Raw genomic sequence first — 19,887 nt, forward strand, 5'->3', positions numbered from 1 at the left:
AGTCGTGAAGCCCCTCACTTCCCATATTTTTCTTAAGATGATTCTAAAAGGATGTCCGAAATTGGGGATAAGTCATCTACACTAATTTGGATGGATGTCTAGCATAATGCAATCAGATGCATAATCCTGAAATGGCCTTTGTCGGTGTAGTGATTTTACATGATCCTTGTGCATAAAAGCATCTACAAAAATTGCCTTGGTGTACGCCTTTTAATGATGTGGCTTCCAGTCATAGACGTATTCTTCTTACCTCGCTAAACTTAGAATGCAACGTGTATAGGTGTTCAAAATGTGTTTGAAACAAAAGAAACCCATTTCAAGTAACCTCTGTTTTGTGCGTGGTGGGGGCGGTAACGTTTATTGGGCGAGTCCATTCACTGGGGTTTATGTTTTAAGTTGTTCTATTACAAGTACAACAACAATGCAAAACAATAACACAATTCATTCTTGAGTAGTACATTTAACTTATTGGATAATCATGCCAGTTGTGTTTTTGACATCTTAGAACAGCGCAGATCTCCATCACATCACAGAAGCGTCTTGGGAAATACTGATTAGAATACTGTCCCTGGATCTGTGGTAGAATCGAATGCCCTTGCACTGAATCGTATACAGTGCTAGACCGTACTAGACGAGCAAATAACAGACTCCATTTTGTATTTCGGGCTTTAAGAAGGGCTGCTTGTTTCGGTAGGTACATAGACCGCGTATTACCCCCTCAAAATTAACCTTTACGTTGCTGTTAGTAGAGGTAAGACTTGCAGAGATGTGTCTTAACGTCAGTCGACATAATGCTGAATATTTGTATCTGCCATACTGTCGTATCTCTACATGAATTTAGGCTATGGATGAAATCCACGCATCGTGCTCAAATTTAGGGCTAAGGGTTCTCAGCTAGCTAGCAGGCCAGAATTGCTTGCTTTGTTGCATAACATTAATGTGGTGAAACATTCTTTGATAGCTAGATAGAACATGCATGGTGCGTTTAGCCTCATAAAGGCTATGATGCTTTATCTATCCAATTTCCAACTCGACGGCATTAGAAAATAGGTCAAATCGGTTAACGTTAGCAAGCCACAAGGTAGCTAACTTGGAACTATTTATTTTACAATGTTAGCTTACGTTACGTATCTCGTGATATGGCAGGATTTTACTGTGAATTTTGCATTTGAGCAAGCATGCTTCTGGTGATTATAACCTCCGAAACGCATTGTGATCATGGTCTTACTCCTTCAGGGGCAATTACCAAGGACTGTTGAGAAAATGAACGGGTGTCGCATCTTTATTGGTCGCCTAAATCCCTCTGCCAGGGAAAAAGATGTCGAACGCTTCTTCAAAGGGTATGGCAGAATCCGTGACATTGATCTGAAGCGTGGATTCGGTTTTGTGGTAAGTGAAGATGTGAAGCATGCATTACAGCTTATTTACTCGTTCCAGCGAGGTTTTTGGGCTGCATTTACGTGCAATTGAAGACATTTTGACGCCGGAAGTTTTTTTTTCCCTTGCCTTTTGCTTGGCCCTCCTCCAGTGTGGGCTGCAATGATCATCTCCTTACAAATAATCTCACTGCCTAAAAGACTGCATCATGAGGTTGCCCTAATTTGCTGAGATCATTGTTCCACAGGAGTTTGATGACCCAAGAGATGCTGAAGACGCTGTTTATGAACTCGATGGCAAAGAGCTCTGTAATGAAAGGTGAGCCACTAACTAGCGAGTCCTATCATGATAAACACAATTGTGGACATACATGGGTAGTATGTATGATGCATGAATTTAAACTGTATTTTTGTATTTTACTTGTTTGAAGAAAGTGGCTTTGCTCATTGTATCAAAATGAATGATGCACATTTTTTGTAGTTTAAAAACACTGCAAAATACACTAGGTGAAATGTCTAATCAACTTCATAGAAGTGCAAAATCTTGACTGACTCGTGCAGTTAGGCTAGTCATTTGTCCAGGTACACTTAAAGGGTTGCCTGTTTTTGCAGTAACTTTGACTGATGTGTTTGTCCTCTTAACTGCAAACAGCTGACGTTAATGATCCAGCACAATAGATTTCAGCGAATCAGAAATCGAGTGATAAAAGTGATGATAACGTAAGCATAGATGTGTCGTTTTGCAGTGACAGTCAGTGTAGTGTTGCATCATCTGTGAATGTGAACAGATATATAAACGTACGTGTCTGAGTGAGAGTTGGCAACCCTGTGTTCAACAAAATGTAATTTTAGTGTACCTCTGATGATACACATGGCAACTTTCTGAACAGAGGGGTATTCCAAGTACATGGTTTAGTGATAAATCAGGGTAAGTTAACTCAGAGTAAGTGGTAAACTTCCTACTACAATAGCCCTATGGCATTGTTTTGCTAGGAGAATGAAGTCATGAAGCTCTTCTATTTGAGGTTTGCCACTTACTCGGAGTTAACTTAACCCAGGTTTGTCACTAAACCACATACTCGGAGAACCCCCCAGTTGCTAGTCAAAGTTCTAGAGTATTGTTTGTTTTCAGGTGAGCGAATACTTTTGGCAATATAAAGTTCACCTTAAGCCCACTTTCCATTGCTCTCAATAGGTTCAAGGTTTGTCTCTTAACGAGTTCAGTTGCAACCTTTGGGGCACATTTAGGGAATGTAGGCTAAGTTGCAGGTTTGTGGCTTGTCTTGTGTGCAGAGGAAAGCTCTCAAACACTGTCTTCATCAACAGAGTCAGTGCTCTGGAGAAGGAATGGCTAAAAATAGACCGATAGATGGAATGTTTGCAAAGTGATTTCAGACTCCCTTGAGAAAGTATTTTTAGTATTTTCAAAGTACAAAAATACAGTATTCCATTTTGATACACTGCAAGGCCACTTCATGTTGTTGTTTATATATTGACATTGACATACATGTTGATGTATTTTTGCCCATCCCTCACTGTGGCTATGGCCTTTACCAGTCCCTGTCTCTCTCTTGCCATATTGCTCAATCATCTTGTGTTTCCCTGCAGGGTGACTATTGAGCATGCTCGTGTGCGCCTGCGAGGGGGGCGAGGAAGAGGTGGCGGAGGTGCCAGTGGTGGTGGTGGTGGCCGCTTCCCAGCCCGCTACGGCCGAGGCTCCCAGGACAGTCGTAGGTAAGGACGTACCGCAAGACTGGACTGGCCTGTACATTCACCCAGTTAATCCTTGCTTTGGGCCAAAGTGCAAACAAAGCTAAATGGAAAGAGTCATGGCTGCAGTAGAATATCTACCTCAGTTGATAGGCAAAGCAACTTTCAGTCCTTCAAGAACCAACCTTTCTGGTTTTTCTTTTCTTGTTATGCAGTCGGAACCCCCCTCCTATGCGCACCGAGAACCGGCTCATTGTGGAGAACCTGTCTTCAAGAGTCAGTTGGCAGGTGAGTTCTCCCTCAACAAAGTAGGCGCTTCAAATGTACGTAATGGTCACTCTGTGTTGTTGATATGGCAGAATGAAATGGTACAAAGTGTAAGACGAGAGAGACCACAATAACATCAAAACAAAAGATCAAATTGTAAAGTGATCTAAATAAAGTAGTACACTCATAGCCAAACTTGGGCCAGTTGTTACAGTGGCGCATAGACTGTTCACATTAAACAACAGTCTCACAGATAGCCTCTTCTATAACTGACCTCATGTTAACTAGCATTCAGTCAGTGTTATTAGATTGAGATTGGAAAAAAAAATCAACTTAGTGACTTTTTGTCTCTGTTTTAACCAATTGTTCACCCCTTTATTTGCCAGCTTGACTGTTGTGTCGTATGGAAGAGCTCGCTTATGGTGGAGTAAACCCCTTCAGGGTCCCTCTGTGTGGGTTGAGCCAATCGTGCCAGGCAGTGTGCCCCACTCCTAGTTGCCTCCTGCTGGTCGTATGAGCGCTCGCTTTGGGGAGCCCCACACTCTCGCTCTCGAGCCCCGCTGGCTGCCACCTCCAATGTGCCATCCCATCCCCTCGCCCGCCTGCCCCCCTCCGCCAGCGGAGAGAGAGAGAGAGAGAGAGAGCGAAAGAGCGAGAGCGAGAGAGAGAGGGGTGGAAGGCTGGGGGTGCCTGCTGGCGCTGCCGAGCTGTGCCGTGCCGTGCCGTGCCATGCCATGCCATATCGCCCCAGAGCAGAGCGAGAGACAAAGCAGAGGTGGCAAAGAGAGAGAGGGGAGAGCGCAAACAGAACGGGTCGCTTGCTGGTGTGTTGATCGAGGCGTGTCGGTAATTTGAGAGGCTTCGATCGATATCTACCTACCTTCCCACCAACTCCCTCAACCTCCACCCACCCCCTCCTCACCCCCCTACACCCAACCCCCACCCTACCCCCCTTCCCTTCCCCCCTTCCCCCACCCAACCCCCCTACATCCCCCTTCGCTGGTGGTACCGCAAACACCCTGAGTGAGTCCCGTCCAGGTGGCCGGCGCTAGCCTCTGCCGTGTGATGTTATGGTCTAGGAGAGACCCAGTGGCCCTGTCCGAAGGGCTCCCAGGTATTAGTTTACTCTCTTCCACCCCTGTTCACTCTGCACTGACGGGGGGCAACGAGGGCAGGGCCCAGAAAGGTGCCCTCTGCCCTCCTGTCCAATTAGATGCAGGGGCTCTGTACAGTACAGCAGGCTGCTCCAATCAGATCCTCTGCTGGTCTCTGTAAAATTGTGTACACTGAGGGGTGAGAGGGGGTCCAAAAATGTAGATTTGGTTTTTTAAAACAAATTTTTTTTAGACTTTTTTTTGTTGTTTTTTTACTAATCTGAATAAGTCTCACAGTTCCAATCCATTCCATTTTAGCTTCGATTTCCACTACTGAGGTAGCAGTTGTCTTCAACTGTGTGCGTGTCTGGAAGAATACCAGAATGTGACAAAACAGGAATTTTCCTTTGGCCTCCGGTTAAAAGCACCGTGTTATCTTGTCATTTTTTCCACTGGCTTGGAGCCACTCTAACAACATATAAGTGCAAGCTATGGCAACATTTCTCAATTCTCAAAAAAAATATTTCGATACTGGCTCTTTTTGTTTTAGAAATTATTGGACCCCTTCTCTTTTCCCATCTGTGGTTAGTCCTTGTAGAAGTACTTTTGTACCTAACCAAATCTTTCTCTCCTTTTGTTAATACTTGTACATGATCTGGAGTGGTGTAGTAGCTCTGCTCATGACTGACTAAAGGTCTTGTATGTGTGTAGGACTTGAAGGACTTCATGAGGCAAGCCGGAGAAGTGACATTTGCTGATGCCCACCGGCCCAAACTCAACGAAGGGTAAATTAACAGCTAATTAGAAGATATTACAATTAAAATGAGATGTAATCTTATCTTGCATCTTAATTATAGTGGTGCAATAATTTCTAATAATGTTATTGCTAACTGCTAAAAATGATTGCTCTATGTAAATGATACTTTCTTCAGGTAGGAAAGTCAGTCCTAACATGTATGTGTATCTTTTCCACAGCGTTGTTGAGTTTGCCTCCTCCAGTGATCTGAAGAATGCCCTGGACAAATTGTCTGGGAAAGAGATCAATGGGAGGAAAATCCGTCTCATTGAGGCCAACAAAAAGAGGTAGGTTCATCATCATACCATCCTTAGATCTGTTAGTCAGGTTTTGCAGATAGGTGGTGGGATTAGGATTGGGATTGGGATTGGGATTGGGATAGAACTCACTCTTCACTCTCTTCCTTTTCCTGTTTGTTTTCCCATCTCGCAGGTCCAGGTCTCGTTCTCGTTCTGAGAGCTCTTCGCGCTCTCGTTCCCGCGGACGCTCCCCGTCCCGCTCGCGCTCCCGCTCCCGCAGCAGGAAATCCTACCGCTCGCGTTCCAGGAGCCGCTCACGCTCGGCCAGCCCCTCCCCGGCCCGGGCCAAGGAGTCGTCCAAGCGTCCGGCGCGGGCAGAGTCCGGCTCCCCGCCGAGCCCGGCTCCCCAGCGCGCGCCCCTGTCCCCGGCCCGCTCCCCGTCTCGCTCCCGCTCCCGTTCCCGCTCGCACTCCCGCTCCCTCTCCCCTTCCTCCGACAGTCGCCACTGAGGACCACCCTCGAGGCATACGCGCGCACTCACACACACGCTCAAACACACTCTCATACACAAACGCACACACACACACACTTGATATCAGCCAAACTGGCTCCTCCAGCTGGGTGTTTTCTCATGAACAGCCATTCGTTCGTGCCCCTCATCGTTCCCATATATCAGTCATTTGCCAGTGGTCAGATGGAGCCATGTATGGATATGTGTATGTTTCCTTTAACTGCAAAAAAGCCCACAACCACTCAGAGAGACAGGTAGTCTTTTACTTTGCCCAGTCTTTTTTTGTTTTTAAAATAAGTGCACACCCCAGGGATTTCATTTTTACACTAACGAAGCAACGTGACTCAGTTGTTGACTGTGAAATTGTTTGGAAGCTCATTCAGAGGTGAACGACTACCATTGGTGTGATAACTGTTCTCCACCAGAGTTCTCCAGTCTCGTGGACTCCTCATACTGTAGGTATTGGCACAAAAGTGAACTTCGAGCTGCGAAAGGTTCGGTTGTTCTGATTTGGGTCTTATGTGGTGAGTATGGTACTTTTTTGCCCTCATTTTTACTTTTCTTCTTTTTTTTCTTTTCTTTTTTTTAAAATTGTAATGCTTGATGGATTATAGGAGAATAATTTAAACTGGTGTTAAAGTGTTGTGTATGGAACAACTACAAAGTATTGTTTGATTTTTATACGTCTGTGTGGAAAGTGTATTCAGTCCGGCATAATTTGCAATTTGCCCTCATTTGTCCTCTTTCAAGCGTACAATGGAGTCACTTACTAGTTTCTAAATTTGCTTGAATTAATTTGCTGATTTGTTTTTTTAATAAAAGAGTGGTTTGCTGGTGTTCATTCCCATAGAATATAGACGGTGGCTCATATAGTCTTTGGGTAATGTCTTTTGTGGTGAGTGGGTGCTGGTCGGATAAGGGGTCAGCAGGTTTGCCGACAGGGTCTTTCGGATGCTCACGCCCAGAGCCTAAAGGACCTTGGCCATCGCTGGTCTCCTGGGTTCCTAGCGGTGACAGGAAAGCTACAGAACGTCAGACTGTTGGTTGGTTTGTTTGTTTGTTCGTTTGTTTCTTGTTGTTTGCTCTGCCATCCTCTGTTCGTCCGGCCAGCCTCACTCAGGTTTGGGATGTTTAGTTCAGTTTATTAACTGAGCTGATATTGTACATAATTTTCTGTATCTCTGGTATTTCACAATAAAATAAAAGACTTCAGTTATGACAACCGACTCCTATCACTTTCGCTCTTAGGTTCCTCATAAACGAATGGTTAGAACATATAGGGTCATTCGTCCTCCCTTCCTCCTCGGGCCTCGATCCTCACTGATCTAGATAAAGAATGATGTGGCAGCAACAATGGGATAGTCTATCCAGTGTTAGTTATAGATCAGTGGGAACAAGCCTGGAGGATCGAGGAGAGTTTTAAGAGGCACCCATAATTAACACGCTGAGACAGCACATGCTTAAAGAATGTTGTTGAAAATGAAGTTGGCAATATGGTATACACATTATAAACAGTAATTCAATAGATTCAAGAAAAACAAAAACAAGGTGATTTCCAGTCAGCTTGATGTCCCCATTGCTAACCAATATATCTGCGTACTGATATTAAGTCTTAGCCCATCTACCTCTTTATAACAGCCAATAAATATATTTTAATTTAAAAAAAATTCACTTTTTTCAGTATGTGGTTTGTCCAGCAGAGGGCGTAGCTTCTCAATGCAACTCTTGAAACATGTTCTTTTTATTCCACTTCCCATGGTATACCAATATTAGTAATAGACTAATTACAGAATAACTTATGGAACAAGACTTCTGTGTGAGAACAGTCTTTCAAACTCCCAGTAACCCCCAGGTTTCAGTCTTCAGGAGTTCACATGTTCACACAAGTAAAAGAGTGCTTGGTTTACAATGGCCTTTTAAAGTAAAAGGTACAGAGGGTAGTTGATAAATGTTTTGTTTGCATTACGTGATGGGGTCATTCAGCATAAACTGTGAATATCTTCCAAGTAGTTACTGTAGCAATGGTGTGAGGTTATCAAACAAAGACCTGTGTCTACAGATAATTTCACAGTTTACCGTATAAGAGCCTTTCATTAGGCTACCAGACATTTAAGCTTATGCAAACTCATTATGCCTTGATTAGAACTGTTAAATATGTGTGGCGATATTTACACTGTTAAAAATGACTATCGACTAATATATCGAGTATCGGTCGATATCGGTTAGACTCTACTAGAAGTGTCCTTATGGTGATGCATGATTTGGAACCGCCATGCATGGAAGATCCAGTAGACTTGCATTCTTGCTAGAACCAGGAGTGCCGAATATGGACACGGTACCCCAAAGGCACCTCTTTGTCCCAACAATGTGCAATGGTGCTCACAGGGCAGAGTTTACATCAGTAACAGAAACGTCACTGTGGCAACTGGCACTTTTCAGCTTCCACAGTAGGGATTTCCACCCCAGTGTACTCACTCCTCTCTAAAAAGCAAGATAAAAAATAAAAAAAAGTAGTCAATTACACTCAACATTCCAATGCTTCAAACGTTCATTAAAAGTGATGATTAAATAGTCAAATTGAAAGATTTTTCGTTCACATTGTTTAGTTTTATGCTGTTTTTTCAACAGTTCTTTTCACGTGAATGTCAATGACTTAAAAGTGGAGAGACAAACTTGCCCCAAATGAACCAACATTTATGCCATTCATGTTAATAAAGGCTCCTTTCAAACCTGACTCTTCATGAGCTTCATCTCGCTCTGGGGAACATAAATTGGATCATTCCAATTCTAGTACCCACCTTTCCTGGATGCCACAAACCTCAGGTGGCATCTGAAAATCAAGACAAACACAAATGCCTCTGCCGCCTGGAAGAACATGTAGACAATTGGGAATAAGTACAGCGGGCCAATGACGTGTGGAGGGAAGGCCACCTTAAGTATAGTGGTGCATAGCCCGATGTTCTGACATCCCGTCTCCATGGCAATAGTCCTTCTGCATCTGTGAGAAGAATGTAGAATGTAATCTACGCAAGCAGTTATTCTAGAGCGCTGTGCTATAAAATCTTTGGTTACAAGATGGCTGTGACAGCTTGCTTCTAGTAATGGTAATGGGGTGTTTATGGTACTGCTATAGGTGTTGAAAAAAACATACTTTTTAAAAATAATAGCATCTTTTAAATACACAGTAAATGGGCTCATGAATTGGATGTTTCATTTGTTAATTGACCAAATAGGCTCATTGTAATTGTACGGATAAAGCTTGGAGCTTGAAGAGTACTTGAAGAGGGGAAGCTCAGCTATTGGAAAACAAAAACTCAAAGCATCTTTTATTTCACATATGGGTCTTCATAATCATATGTAGTGACTTACGAAGAATTTAGCCGGAAGATGGAAGATAGAATGTAGCCAAGTGTGTAGCCAATCAGTGGCATCAGTGCTGCTGTGGTCATCATTCGGAGTGAGGCAACAGCCAGTACTTTCGATCCCACTGCTATGCTAGCGAGAATGCCAATGGTTGAACCGGCCACCACCATAAAGCCCATCCCGACCTGTCACCACACACAAGAATGATTTGGTCCAAACAGAGTTCACAGGGTGTTGCAATATCACACCCCACACACCTTACCTAGAGTCTATTTTTCTCAGAAGTGGATAGTTGAGAGAAAAGACAGGAACAAGTTGTTGCAATAATTCACTCACAACTTTCTGTGTCTAGGGCTAGGCAGAGGCGGACATCCCTGGTCCAGAAAGTGAAAGTCCTGCCATGTATTCTTTCTACCTGTGCACTTAACACAGGTGAGACCACTTATTATCTTATCCCTGGCTGCTAATTAGGATGAGCTGGTTTACTAAACGTATCAAATACTTGGCAGGACTTTAACTTTCTGAACCCGGGATGTCCGCCTCTGTGTCAAAGTTATGACATATACTGACAAAATTCTTTGTAGCAGATTATTTCCGGTTCTCAGTAACTTAAGTGTCCCAACATGAGCAAATGTTTGGATTGCTCTGTTTAGTTAACATCTAACATTGCATCCTCATCAGAGTCCATGCCATTACATAATGTTGCTACGGTAACATGCATCTTAATAACATGAGACACTCAATGTGATGTGAGAGCTTGCAAGCTGACAACTGGGTGACCTGAGACTGCAATGACAAACATGCATTATCATCATGATGAATAAAGACTGTTTCATCCGCCGTGACACTGCTATATCAATGCTATGAGAGAGGGCTGAAAAGTTGATCTACATTGCCAGGGTCTGAAAATACCTTTTTTCATGGACAGCAGTTATTTTAACATGAAACACTAAGAAAAGCACAGGTGTGTGACTAAGGGCATTGATTAGTCTGTTATCTCTGAATTCAGTGGAAGCCTCTTTAATGCCAGTTCACAAGTTCAAATTCAACATTTCCAAAAAAGAAAAAAAAAGGTAGCAAGCCAAAGAAGCAAGCCCAAAAAAAAGTATGTTGGGCAAGTCAGGGTCATGAAGTACAATGCAGGGATAGTGCAGGAGTCTGCTGCACAGGCAGGTAGGTCAAGTAGGATCCATGCATGCACCCCTATGCTGTTCCTAACCCAGGAAGATGGGAGGTGTCAGGTGTGACAGAGGAGTGGTGCTGGCATGGCCAATTTGATCTCACTCCTCCCAAACTTCCGTTTAGAATGGCAGTAGTAATCCCTACTAATTCTCTTCAGACTAGTTGCTGTAGAAAAAAAGGTTTGGCTAGACGTCGTCTCACCTTTGTGATGAGTTTGGAGTACTGTGGCACACGGTGGTTGATGTATATGCCGATGGCACAGGGCACAAGGGTCATGACGAGGGCAATGGAGATGCCCCCGTAGGGCACGGCACTCTCCAGGCCGGTGATGCCCTGGCAGTACAGGAAGAGTAGTAGTGGCATCATGCCCAGGGCAAGCAGCGTGGAGCAGGCTGTCATGACAATACTGCAGTAGAAGTAGGGGCACAACGAACACAGGCATTGTGACACATACAGTATACAGAGAGACACAACTCACAACACAGTCATTGTGACACATATACAGAGAGACACAACACAGGCATTATGACTTGTACACAGAGGGATACAACACAGTCATTGTGACACATATACAGGGAGACACAACACAGCCATTATGACACATACACAGAGAGACACAACACAGGCATTATGACACATACACAGAGAGACACAACACACAGAGACACAACACACAACACAGGCATTATGACACTACACAGAGAGACACAACACAAGCATTGTGACTTGTACACAGAGAGACACAACTCAGGCATTGTGACACATACACAGAGAGACACAAAACACAACACAGACATTGTGACACGTACACAGAGAGACACAACACACAAGCATGTTGACATACATACATAGAGAGACACAACACAGACATTGTGACACATACACAGACAGACACAACACACAAGGCTACCAGATTATGACAATCTAGGAAGAGCACGCATATAACTCCTGTGTTGTTATAATTATTTTATGTAGGCTACTCTTTATTTTATTTCTTAGGTAGGCATTTTGCATTCTGTATTGTATTATTATTTGTTATTTTGCTATTATTCATATTTAAGCATTTGTAAAGCACTTTGGGGTCAATCCCAATGTAAAATGTGCTATATAAATAAACTGACTTGACTTGACATAGCCTACTCACAGAGACACAACAGGCACCTCTGCACTCCTTTTCTCTGTCAGAGATTTAATAATTTCCCAGTTTGTAACAAGTGATTGTTTTGCACAATAGTGAGTGATACTACTGTAGCCTAATTTATTTGTGATAGGATCACCCGAGACCCATTTGTAAATGGGATCTTAACGGCTCGTTATGGCCCTTATCACCTGTATTGACCTGTATATGGCCCTTATCACCTGTATTGACCTGTGGTCTGAGTAAGATGACTGCCAGTTGGCAGCTCCACATGTGAGTTGACAAGAGAAGATGGGCTTTGCCTCTGTTGTCATATCTGCCTCTGTTAAAATGATCAGTCATTCAGACAGTGAGTTGTTAATTTTTTTTATTGCATAATCATAGCAAAGGACATTCAATTGACACTTGTCAATTGTGTGCTCTAGGTCATGGGTTATACTCCAGGGTGCACAGGACAAAATTAAAATGAAAATACAAGTGACTGCTGGCATGGCATGTGCACAGTGTAAGAGTATAAAATTATAAAAGTCTCTCTCTTTCTCTCTCTCTGTGTGTGTGTGTGTGTGTGTGTGTATGTGGTGGTGGGGGAGGGGGCAGGAGTGTTATGTTACTTATGTGTGTACTGGATGTGTTCTGTAAGTCTGGATATGCCACTAAACTCTTGCTTTACACTCTACTACTGCAGTCAAGGACACTTTTTGGGAAAGATAATAGGCCAAGCGCATCTGTTACGAATTTGTGTGTGTGTGTGTGTGTGTGTGTGTGTGTGTGTGTGTGTGTGTGTGTGTGTGTGTGTGTGTGTGCGCAATTGTAGGCCTGCAACATACAGTACATACTGCCAACGGCATAGCCATTAGAACTCTCATGGCTGGGACGCATCGAAAGATTAGCAAGTGGTTTGAGTGATCGGATGACAATGCATCTGTTGATTGCTTACCATTAAATACCAATAGATTAAAACTGGCCACTTGTGACCGGATCACCCGATGCTGATGCAGGATCTTAAGGCCTATGGCCCATATCACACCTGCATTGACCTGTGATCTGAGTAAGCTCATTGCCAGTTGGCAGTTGAGTTTACTGCTTCTTTTATCACATGACAACAAAGCACAGTGAATTGTTTTCAGAATGTCCAATCTGGCTTAGATGCAGTACAATGATGCTTGTGAAATGTGTATTTGCTGTTGCTCTAGTGGGCCATGGGTTATACTCCAGGGAGCACAGGACACTTGAAAAATCACGGCATCACGTCATGTTCACAGTATAAAAGTATCTCTCTCTCTCTCTCTCTCTCTCTCTATCTCTGTGGTGTGTGTGTGTGTGTGTGTGTGTGTGTGTGTGGAGGGGGGGGTGGTGTTATGTTGCGCATGCATGTACTGGATGTGTTCTGTAAGTCTGGATATACCACTAAACTCTTGCTTTACGCTTTACTGCAGACAAGGTCAAGGAAAGTCAAGGACACTTTTTGGGAAAGATAACAGGCCAAGGGCATCTGTTATGAATGCAACAGTATTTAGTTACTGACAAGAGCCACTTAAAATAAGACTACAGGGGAGCCTACCAGGGCAAGCTACCTATTACTTCCCAAGGGAAGGATACATTACATTGACACTTGGATAGGCCTATCTCTGTGTGGCTATATTACCATGGTTCCAGGTGATCATGTATTCAGAGCAGCCTAAAGAGGAAGGGGGAGGGGACTTATCTTTTTTCTTGTCAGAACAGAATCTCTTGCACAAAGAGAAGGGGAGCAGAACTGGTCAAAGGTGGTTCAATTACCATGGAGGAGCAACGGTGAAATATACATAAATAATCTTTTCTTTCCTTTTTATGGTCCAAAATTGCTTGTAGTTTTCAGTAGAATATAATTTCGGTATAGGATACAAAAAATGGCTGAAAATAGTTTTAACTTGAATTGTTAGGCAGCTGAGCTATCAAGCTACTGCCTAATTCTGCTAGTTGGTTCCCAGTTAAAGGGGTCATTGACCTATCATTATGCAGGCTAATATCTATCCTGAAATGTATAAACCAATAATGTTTTATTCCATATAGAGCAGTGCAATCATTTTGTGAGGTCACTCACCTCACCAAAATATGCATTCAAATTCCTCTATACCCTCCATACGTACTTTTTCAAATTTTTGCGTCCTTTGTAAACATCTGTCCATGTGTATTTTATTTGTACATCTATGAATTAATTTATCTATTCATTCAAAACCATTTCATATTTTGAAATCAGTGTGCAGGTTAAATTTAGTTTGTTGCTATTGCTGTTGCTTGGGTGCTGTAGCTTCTTTAGAGTTTTGTTCTTTGACTGCATACAGACATATGAAGAGTCCAGATGCAAAACCCTCTAAATCAGTCAGACCATTCTACTTTTTATGAGCATTTTTTTGATTATTTGATTAACGTATACACCATATTGGCAAAAGTTCTGGGTCACCTGCCTTGACCCCCATATGAACTTCAGTCACATCCTATTCTTAATCCATATGGCTTAAACGTTGGTCCACCCTTTGCAGCTATAAGAGCTTCAACTCTACTGTGAAGACTTTCCACAAGGTTTAGGAGTGTGTTTATGGGAATTTTTGAGCATTCTTCCAGAAGCGCATTTGTGAGGTCACACTGATGTTGGACGAGGAGACATGGCTCTCAGTCTGCACTCTAATTCTTCTCAAAGGTGTCCTGTTGGGTTGAGGTCGGGACTCTGTGCAGGCCAGTCAAGTTCATCGACACCAAACTCTGTCATCCATGTCTTTAAGGACCTTGCTTTGCGCACTAGTGCACAGTCATATTGGAACAAGAAGGGGCCATCCCGAGCTGGGCTTGGCCTCTTAGTTCCAGTGAAAGGAACTCTGAATGCTTCAGCATTAACCAAGAGATTTTGGACAATTCCATGCTCCCAAATTTGTGGAACAGTTTGGGATGACCACTTCCTGTTCATCCCAAACATGACTGTGTACCAGTGCATCAAGCAAGGTCCATACAGACATGGATGACAGAGTTTGGTGTGGAGGAACTTGACTAGTGTGTGTGTGTGTGTGTGTGTGTGAGTGTGTGTGTGTGTCTGTGTGTCTGTGTGTGTGTGCGCGTGCGCACATTTTTTTCTTTGACTAATAAAACACTCCATACCATGTTTGAAAATGAACTTGCACATTACACACTCACACACTCGCACTCACTCACACCAATACATTTTGTATAAATGCTATGGAACTAGTGATTAATGCTGGCAAGACTGATCGCTCAAAATCCATTTTTTTTACTTCACGTGAGAAAGTGTAGAAATCTGTAAAGCTTTTCAGATTAGGAAGAGCATTCCATGCTTTAACAGCTCTAAAAGAAAAGGCTGACTGCGCAAATGTGGTGTTCCGATTTGGCAGAATACAATCACCCCTGGTGATGGATCTTGTGGCTTTCCCTGTTCGTTCAGAACAGGTTTGAACAAATGTTCTCAGAGGTGGTGGAGCAGCATTATGAATTATTGTATGTATTAAGCGCATGTCAGAGAATAGAATAAGGTTATCAAAGCATGTTATATTTGTCCAATGTGGCACAATGATGGTACTGAGTTGATCTTCTGTCTAGAACTTTGAGAGCTTGACTGTGAAGTGATCTAATGGATTTCAAGACAGTCTTGCCAGCCTGTGATCAGCTTGACATACAGTAGTGAGACATAATCATAGCATTTGCATACATGTTAGCAGCATCAGCATTTAATGAATTACAGATGTGTCTAAAATTAGCTATACTTAACTGTGTGACCCAGCTTTTTAATGTGTTTTTAAAAGTGAGTCACTCCCAGGTATTTGAACTCATCAACATTTTTTAATTTTTCACCATCTACGTATATATTTGGAATAGTGCTTAATTTAAATCTATTTCGAAAGAACATGGTGACAGTTTTATCAGTATTTAGTGTGAGACATGAATTGCTCAACCTCTATGAGACTTTAGTGAGTGTCTGTGTCAATAAGGCGACCTTTCCCGGATCTTTGCCATATATAAACAGGACTGTATCATCAGCATACATCAATCTCCCGTCACACACTGATGGGAGATCATTGATGCAGAACATTGAGACATCTTAAAAAGTAATATACTGTATATCACAGGTCATGTGAGATCTGTGTCTGTGTCAATAAGGCGACCTTTCCCGGATCTTTGCCATGTGTAAACAGGACAGTAATCATCAGCATACATCAATATCTCCACACCGTCACACACTGATGGGAGATCATTGATGCAGAACATTGAGACATCTTAAAAAGTAATGTATATCACAGGTCATGTGAGATCTGTCAACTCTGTGTGTCTCACGGTCAATGCGTGACTATTGCTGCGTCAACTACAATAGGCTACATGTTATAGACCTATATGTAATTAACCAGCAGCCCATTGTGTAAAGTTAGGATCTGTTAATACTAGCCTATTCCCATCAATTGTTGATGGGACATTGTGTATAAGTCTTATACCAACACTTCATTTACATGCAAGGTTGTTTAAAACTGGTAAAACAGGGTTGTTCTTCCTCTGGCTTGAATAGGATTAAATTATTTATCATAAATAGCCCCCGCCCACACATCTACAGTTGGCAGTGGGTGTTGGCATCTCTGGATAATAAAAACGCAAAATCTGAGATGATTAAACTGCGCTCTGAATGCATTCCTAAAGTTCACAGAGGCGCAAGCTGTATTATCAGTGCACTCTACCATCCTTCAAACATTCCCTCAAAACTCGCCTCTTCAAACTCGCCTTTCCTGTTAACTGACACCCCCAACTTTAACGTCTCATGGCTCTGCCCTCTAGTTTTGTCTTGCACTTCATATTTGAATGTGCCTTGGTCTCTCATAGCACTACAGTCTCTCATTTAATCCACTCGTATTTCTACTCTTTACTTCTCATTTAACATTTGCACCTGCTAATGAACTCAATTCAAGGACCCCAACGTAAGAAACAATTGCCCACATCAAGGCCTTCTGTTTTGTCTGATTATGATGCTTGATCAAGGGTGCGTTTCCCAAAACCATAGTTGCTAACCTGTGAGCAACTTACTTGGTTGGCAAAAACGTTGTTGGCAACTAAGGTTTTGGAAAATGTGTCCCAGATCATAATGGGCCACAGCAACCGACAGGATTGACCGAAGAACCTGTTAGTAGTTGTGGGTGTGTGTATCAAAGGCTTGTGGGTTGTCTTGTTGCTAATCGCATCATAAACAGCCACAAATGTTGCTTTGTTGTGGAATTTGCTTTTGATTTTTAAGTATAGGCATGGCTGTGGAATAGCCACTGTAGGAAATCCCCTGCCTCTTGTACAACACATTTAACACCTCTCCTGTGTATATCTGAGATAACATCAACTGATAAATAATTGTTAACTAATTATTCCATTCATTTAATAAACAATAGAATGTACACATATGGGTAGCCTACCTGAGGTTCATGTCACCCTGCAGAGCCAGTGCCAGGATGTTGGAGAGGTTGCCCCCGGGACAGCATCCACATATGAGTACCGTCACTGCCTCTATGGAAGTCAACTGGAGCGCCTTGCCCAGGCCAAACGCCGTCAGCGGCATGATGCCGTACTGGGCCACCACGGCGATGGCCACTCCTTTGGGACGACGCAAGTGTCCTTTGATCTTGCCCAGCTCCATGGTGCAGCCGAGAGACACCATGGTGATGAAGAGGACGACGACCATGGCGAGGCTGATGAGCTTGTCGGCCGCTCCGGGGCCCTGGTGTGCCGTGGAGTTGTTGTTGGGGTCTGTGATGTTGAGGAGGTCGTCAGCGTTCCAAAGATTGAACCCGCCGTAGTGGGAGTCTGTGTGATTCATGATGTGCCCCATCTTGGAAAATGTTCTTTTCTCCCCTTCAGCTGCATCGAAAACATGAGAGTCAAGAGAGACAAATTCATGTATCACATAGTAATAGATCATAGATCATAAATATATTGAACGTTGTCTGACAGTGCTGCCTCCGCTCCCAAGGCAACCCAGTCTTTTGTCATCTGTGGTCCCCCGATGGTGGAACGATCAGCTAAGCTCCATCAGAGCAGTCACGTCCCTCTCTGTCTTCAAAACTCTTGAAGACAAAACTCTTTCAAGAATACCTGATTTCGTTAGTGCTTCTGACAATCTCGTACACCTCCACCACCCTTTCACTCCTGCTTCTTCACTTCTCTCTCTTCTGTCTCCTCTTCTACCACTTCTCCTCCTCATACTCATCTCTAGCCAACTTAATATACAATATAGGCACACCTATCCTCTGGTACTACTATTGACAGTGATAACTCCTAGCTACAGTATATTCTCCTCTGCACTGTAATTAAACCTTATTCTAACACTGCCCTGTAGCCCTGTAGCTCTATAGCTTACATCTAAAAATGCTTCAATGTTAATAGCCTAAAATGTTATTCCATTTCTGTAAGTCACAAATGTGTCCACCACAGCTTTAAGTCGTTTTTGATGACAGCATCTACTGTAATATGTGATCACTGAAAAACTGGCATATTTAATGTGATGAGAATATATTATAAAATGTTCTATAGGAAATTCCTTATAAGCAAAAGGCAATACGAGTTTACCTATGTGGTGAACCCAAAGAAAAGCAAAACAAGCACTTTTTTTTTACTCTTTTAGCATATTATAGAGAGGTGGTAGTGGATATGAGGCTATAATACATACATACATACATACATACATACATACATACATACATGCATACATACAAAAAGTAAAATAAAAGCATATGTAGGCCTAGAGCAAAGCAAAACAGCAGGTTTGAGATGGTGTAAATTGGTCAGAGTGCAAGTAGAATGTAGAAACCCTTCAATGTTAAGAAACAAGTCCAAAATTGCCTAAAAGCCTAAATTGGAATTGAGAAATAACAAAATTCCCTGAGAGTGAAAGTGAAAAAGAAAGAACAGCAGAGCCTGCAGGTATATCATATAATGCAATATAATGAAAAATTGAAAAATGCAAAGTTATTTGTCCTACCTCTACATTTACGATTCTGTCAACTCGACTTCCTGGGAAACAAGTTTGTCGGAGATGTCATTGACTGACTGACTTATTCTCTCTCTCTCTCTCTCTCTTTGTTTTTTTCTCTCTCATTCTTTGAAGAAACTACACAACGGCAGATTGGCATCTTTGAGCAACATCCTGTTGAGACTTGTATCCAGAGTCATTGGGTCGTCTTAGATAAACGCCCAGTCAACTGCTATCATAAGCATTATCATAAGGACAGATTGATAGATCTGGGGTACAGGTGTACTCAAAACAGCTTGATTTCATCATTTGGTTGATAACAATGTCACTGACCTGAACCTGCAGCGTAGACCTATTTTGAGTAGACCTGTTTTGCTATATAAATGTGCTTACTCTGAACACCAGAAAACAAAATGTGCAAAATACAGTGAGCATGTGCATATGACATTGTAAAAACGTTGCAGTTTGTAGCCTACTCCTGACCAAGCACCTGATCTGTGGCAGCCAAAAGTGCTAAAACCACTAATTACCTGCAAACTTGCTTCAACAGATTTCATAAGCTCTCACTCTCACTGTCAACCCACCAACACAGTCAACCCTACTACGACTTGAAAAGAAGGGAACAATGTTAAGTAACTGTATAATCAGCCGTATACATGCTGATTGATCATACAATGACACTTTTTTCAACAGTCTGTGAAAAACACAATATTGGTTCTCTGTTTTCTCAGAGGTCCACAGGTTCTGCCCCGGCTTTCCACTGTTCGCTCTGCCCACAGTTTGCCACCTACTCAAGAAAAGCCACATCCTTCACAACAAATCTGCACTGCTGAAAATCAGGGTTTGTACAGGAGCAGTTCCCACAGCGATGTGCACCTTTTATCCCTCTGCAAACGTTTCAGCGGTCTGTTCTTGAAAAGAGTTGTCTTTCATTGTCAATCAAAATCTCATTACTCACCCCTTGACCCAGAATAGGGGGCTGTCGATAAGTTTTATTTATTTTATCATATGTTTTACAAGCAATATATATCAGTTAAACTAATCCCAACTAATATGTGTGATATCCTTCAGTCCTATATTGCCTCTGGTGCAAGCCATGACCACAACAATTTTTCTTGTTTAATTTGCTCTTTTTTGTACTTGGAAGCAGTCATAACAGAACAGTCAATGAAACTGAATGAAATATATGAAAAGATTACCTGTGCTGGAGGAATCCTTACACTCCT

General features: G+C 42.6%; 2 protein-coding genes across 4 annotated transcripts; one reads left to right on the plus strand and one right to left on the minus strand.

The window, feature by feature from the left end:
* The first annotated feature begins 496 nt into the window (after positions 1–496).
* On the plus strand, positions 497–7,215 carry srsf5b (serine and arginine rich splicing factor 5b). 2 transcript variants are annotated; one of them, XM_062550448.1, is made up of 8 exons: positions 497–690; positions 1,237–1,389; positions 1,625–1,695; positions 2,985–3,110; positions 3,302–3,374; positions 5,159–5,232; positions 5,423–5,530; positions 5,676–7,215. In XM_062550448.1, the coding sequence occupies exons 2-8, from the start codon at positions 1,264–1,266 to the stop codon at positions 5,989–5,991; spliced, it is 894 nt and encodes a 297-aa protein (XP_062406432.1). In that variant the 5' UTR covers positions 497–690; positions 1,237–1,263; the 3' UTR covers positions 5,992–7,215. The 2 variants fall into 2 exon arrangements, with proteins under 2 accessions (XP_062406432.1, XP_062406433.1); XM_062550449.1 differs by having other exon boundaries at positions 625–751.
* A 310-nt stretch (positions 7,216–7,525) lies between these two features.
* On the minus strand, positions 7,526–19,887 carry slc10a1 (solute carrier family 10 member 1). 2 transcript variants are annotated; one of them, XM_062550425.1, is made up of 6 exons: positions 19,861–19,887; positions 17,109–17,550; positions 10,740–10,944; positions 9,363–9,541; positions 8,792–8,991; positions 7,526–8,474 (listed from the first exon to the last, which is right to left on the minus strand). In XM_062550425.1, the coding sequence occupies exons 2-6, from the start codon at positions 17,519–17,521 to the stop codon at positions 8,407–8,409; spliced, it is 1,065 nt and encodes a 354-aa protein (XP_062406409.1). In that variant the 5' UTR covers positions 17,522–17,550; positions 19,861–19,887; the 3' UTR covers positions 7,526–8,406. The 2 variants fall into 2 exon arrangements, with proteins under 2 accessions (XP_062406409.1, XP_062406408.1); XM_062550424.1 differs by lacking the exon at positions 19,861–19,887 and adding an exon at positions 18,671–18,782.

This window comes from Sardina pilchardus, chromosome 12 (genome assembly GCF_963854185.1).
Source record: "Sardina pilchardus chromosome 12, fSarPil1.1, whole genome shotgun sequence".
NCBI lineage: Eukaryota > Metazoa > Chordata > Actinopteri > Clupeiformes > Clupeidae > Sardina > Sardina pilchardus.

Bases quoted from the DNA above. Each gene is read 5' to 3' on its own strand.
- slc10a1 (XM_062550425.1), bottom strand. From the start codon at position 17,521: ATGGGGCACATCATGAATCACACAGACTCCCACTACGGCGGGTTCAAT. The intron at 10,945-17,108 runs GTAGGCTACCCA...CTTCTACTGCAG, and splicing joins CAGGGTGACATGAACCTCAG to TATTGTCATGACAGCCTGCT. The intron at 8,475-8,791 runs GTGGGTACTAGA...CTTGCTTTTTAG, and splicing joins GTTTGTGGCATCCAGGAAAG to AGAGGAGTGAGTACACTGGG.
- srsf5b (XM_062550448.1), top strand. From the start codon at position 1,264: ATGAACGGGTGTCGCATCTTTATTGGTCGCCTAAATCCCTCTGCCAGG. The intron at 3,375-5,158 runs GTGAGTTCTCCC...GTATGTGTGTAG, and splicing joins CTTCAAGAGTCAGTTGGCAG to GACTTGAAGGACTTCATGAG. The intron at 5,233-5,422 runs GTAAATTAACAG...TCTTTTCCACAG, and splicing joins CGGCCCAAACTCAACGAAGG to CGTTGTTGAGTTTGCCTCCT.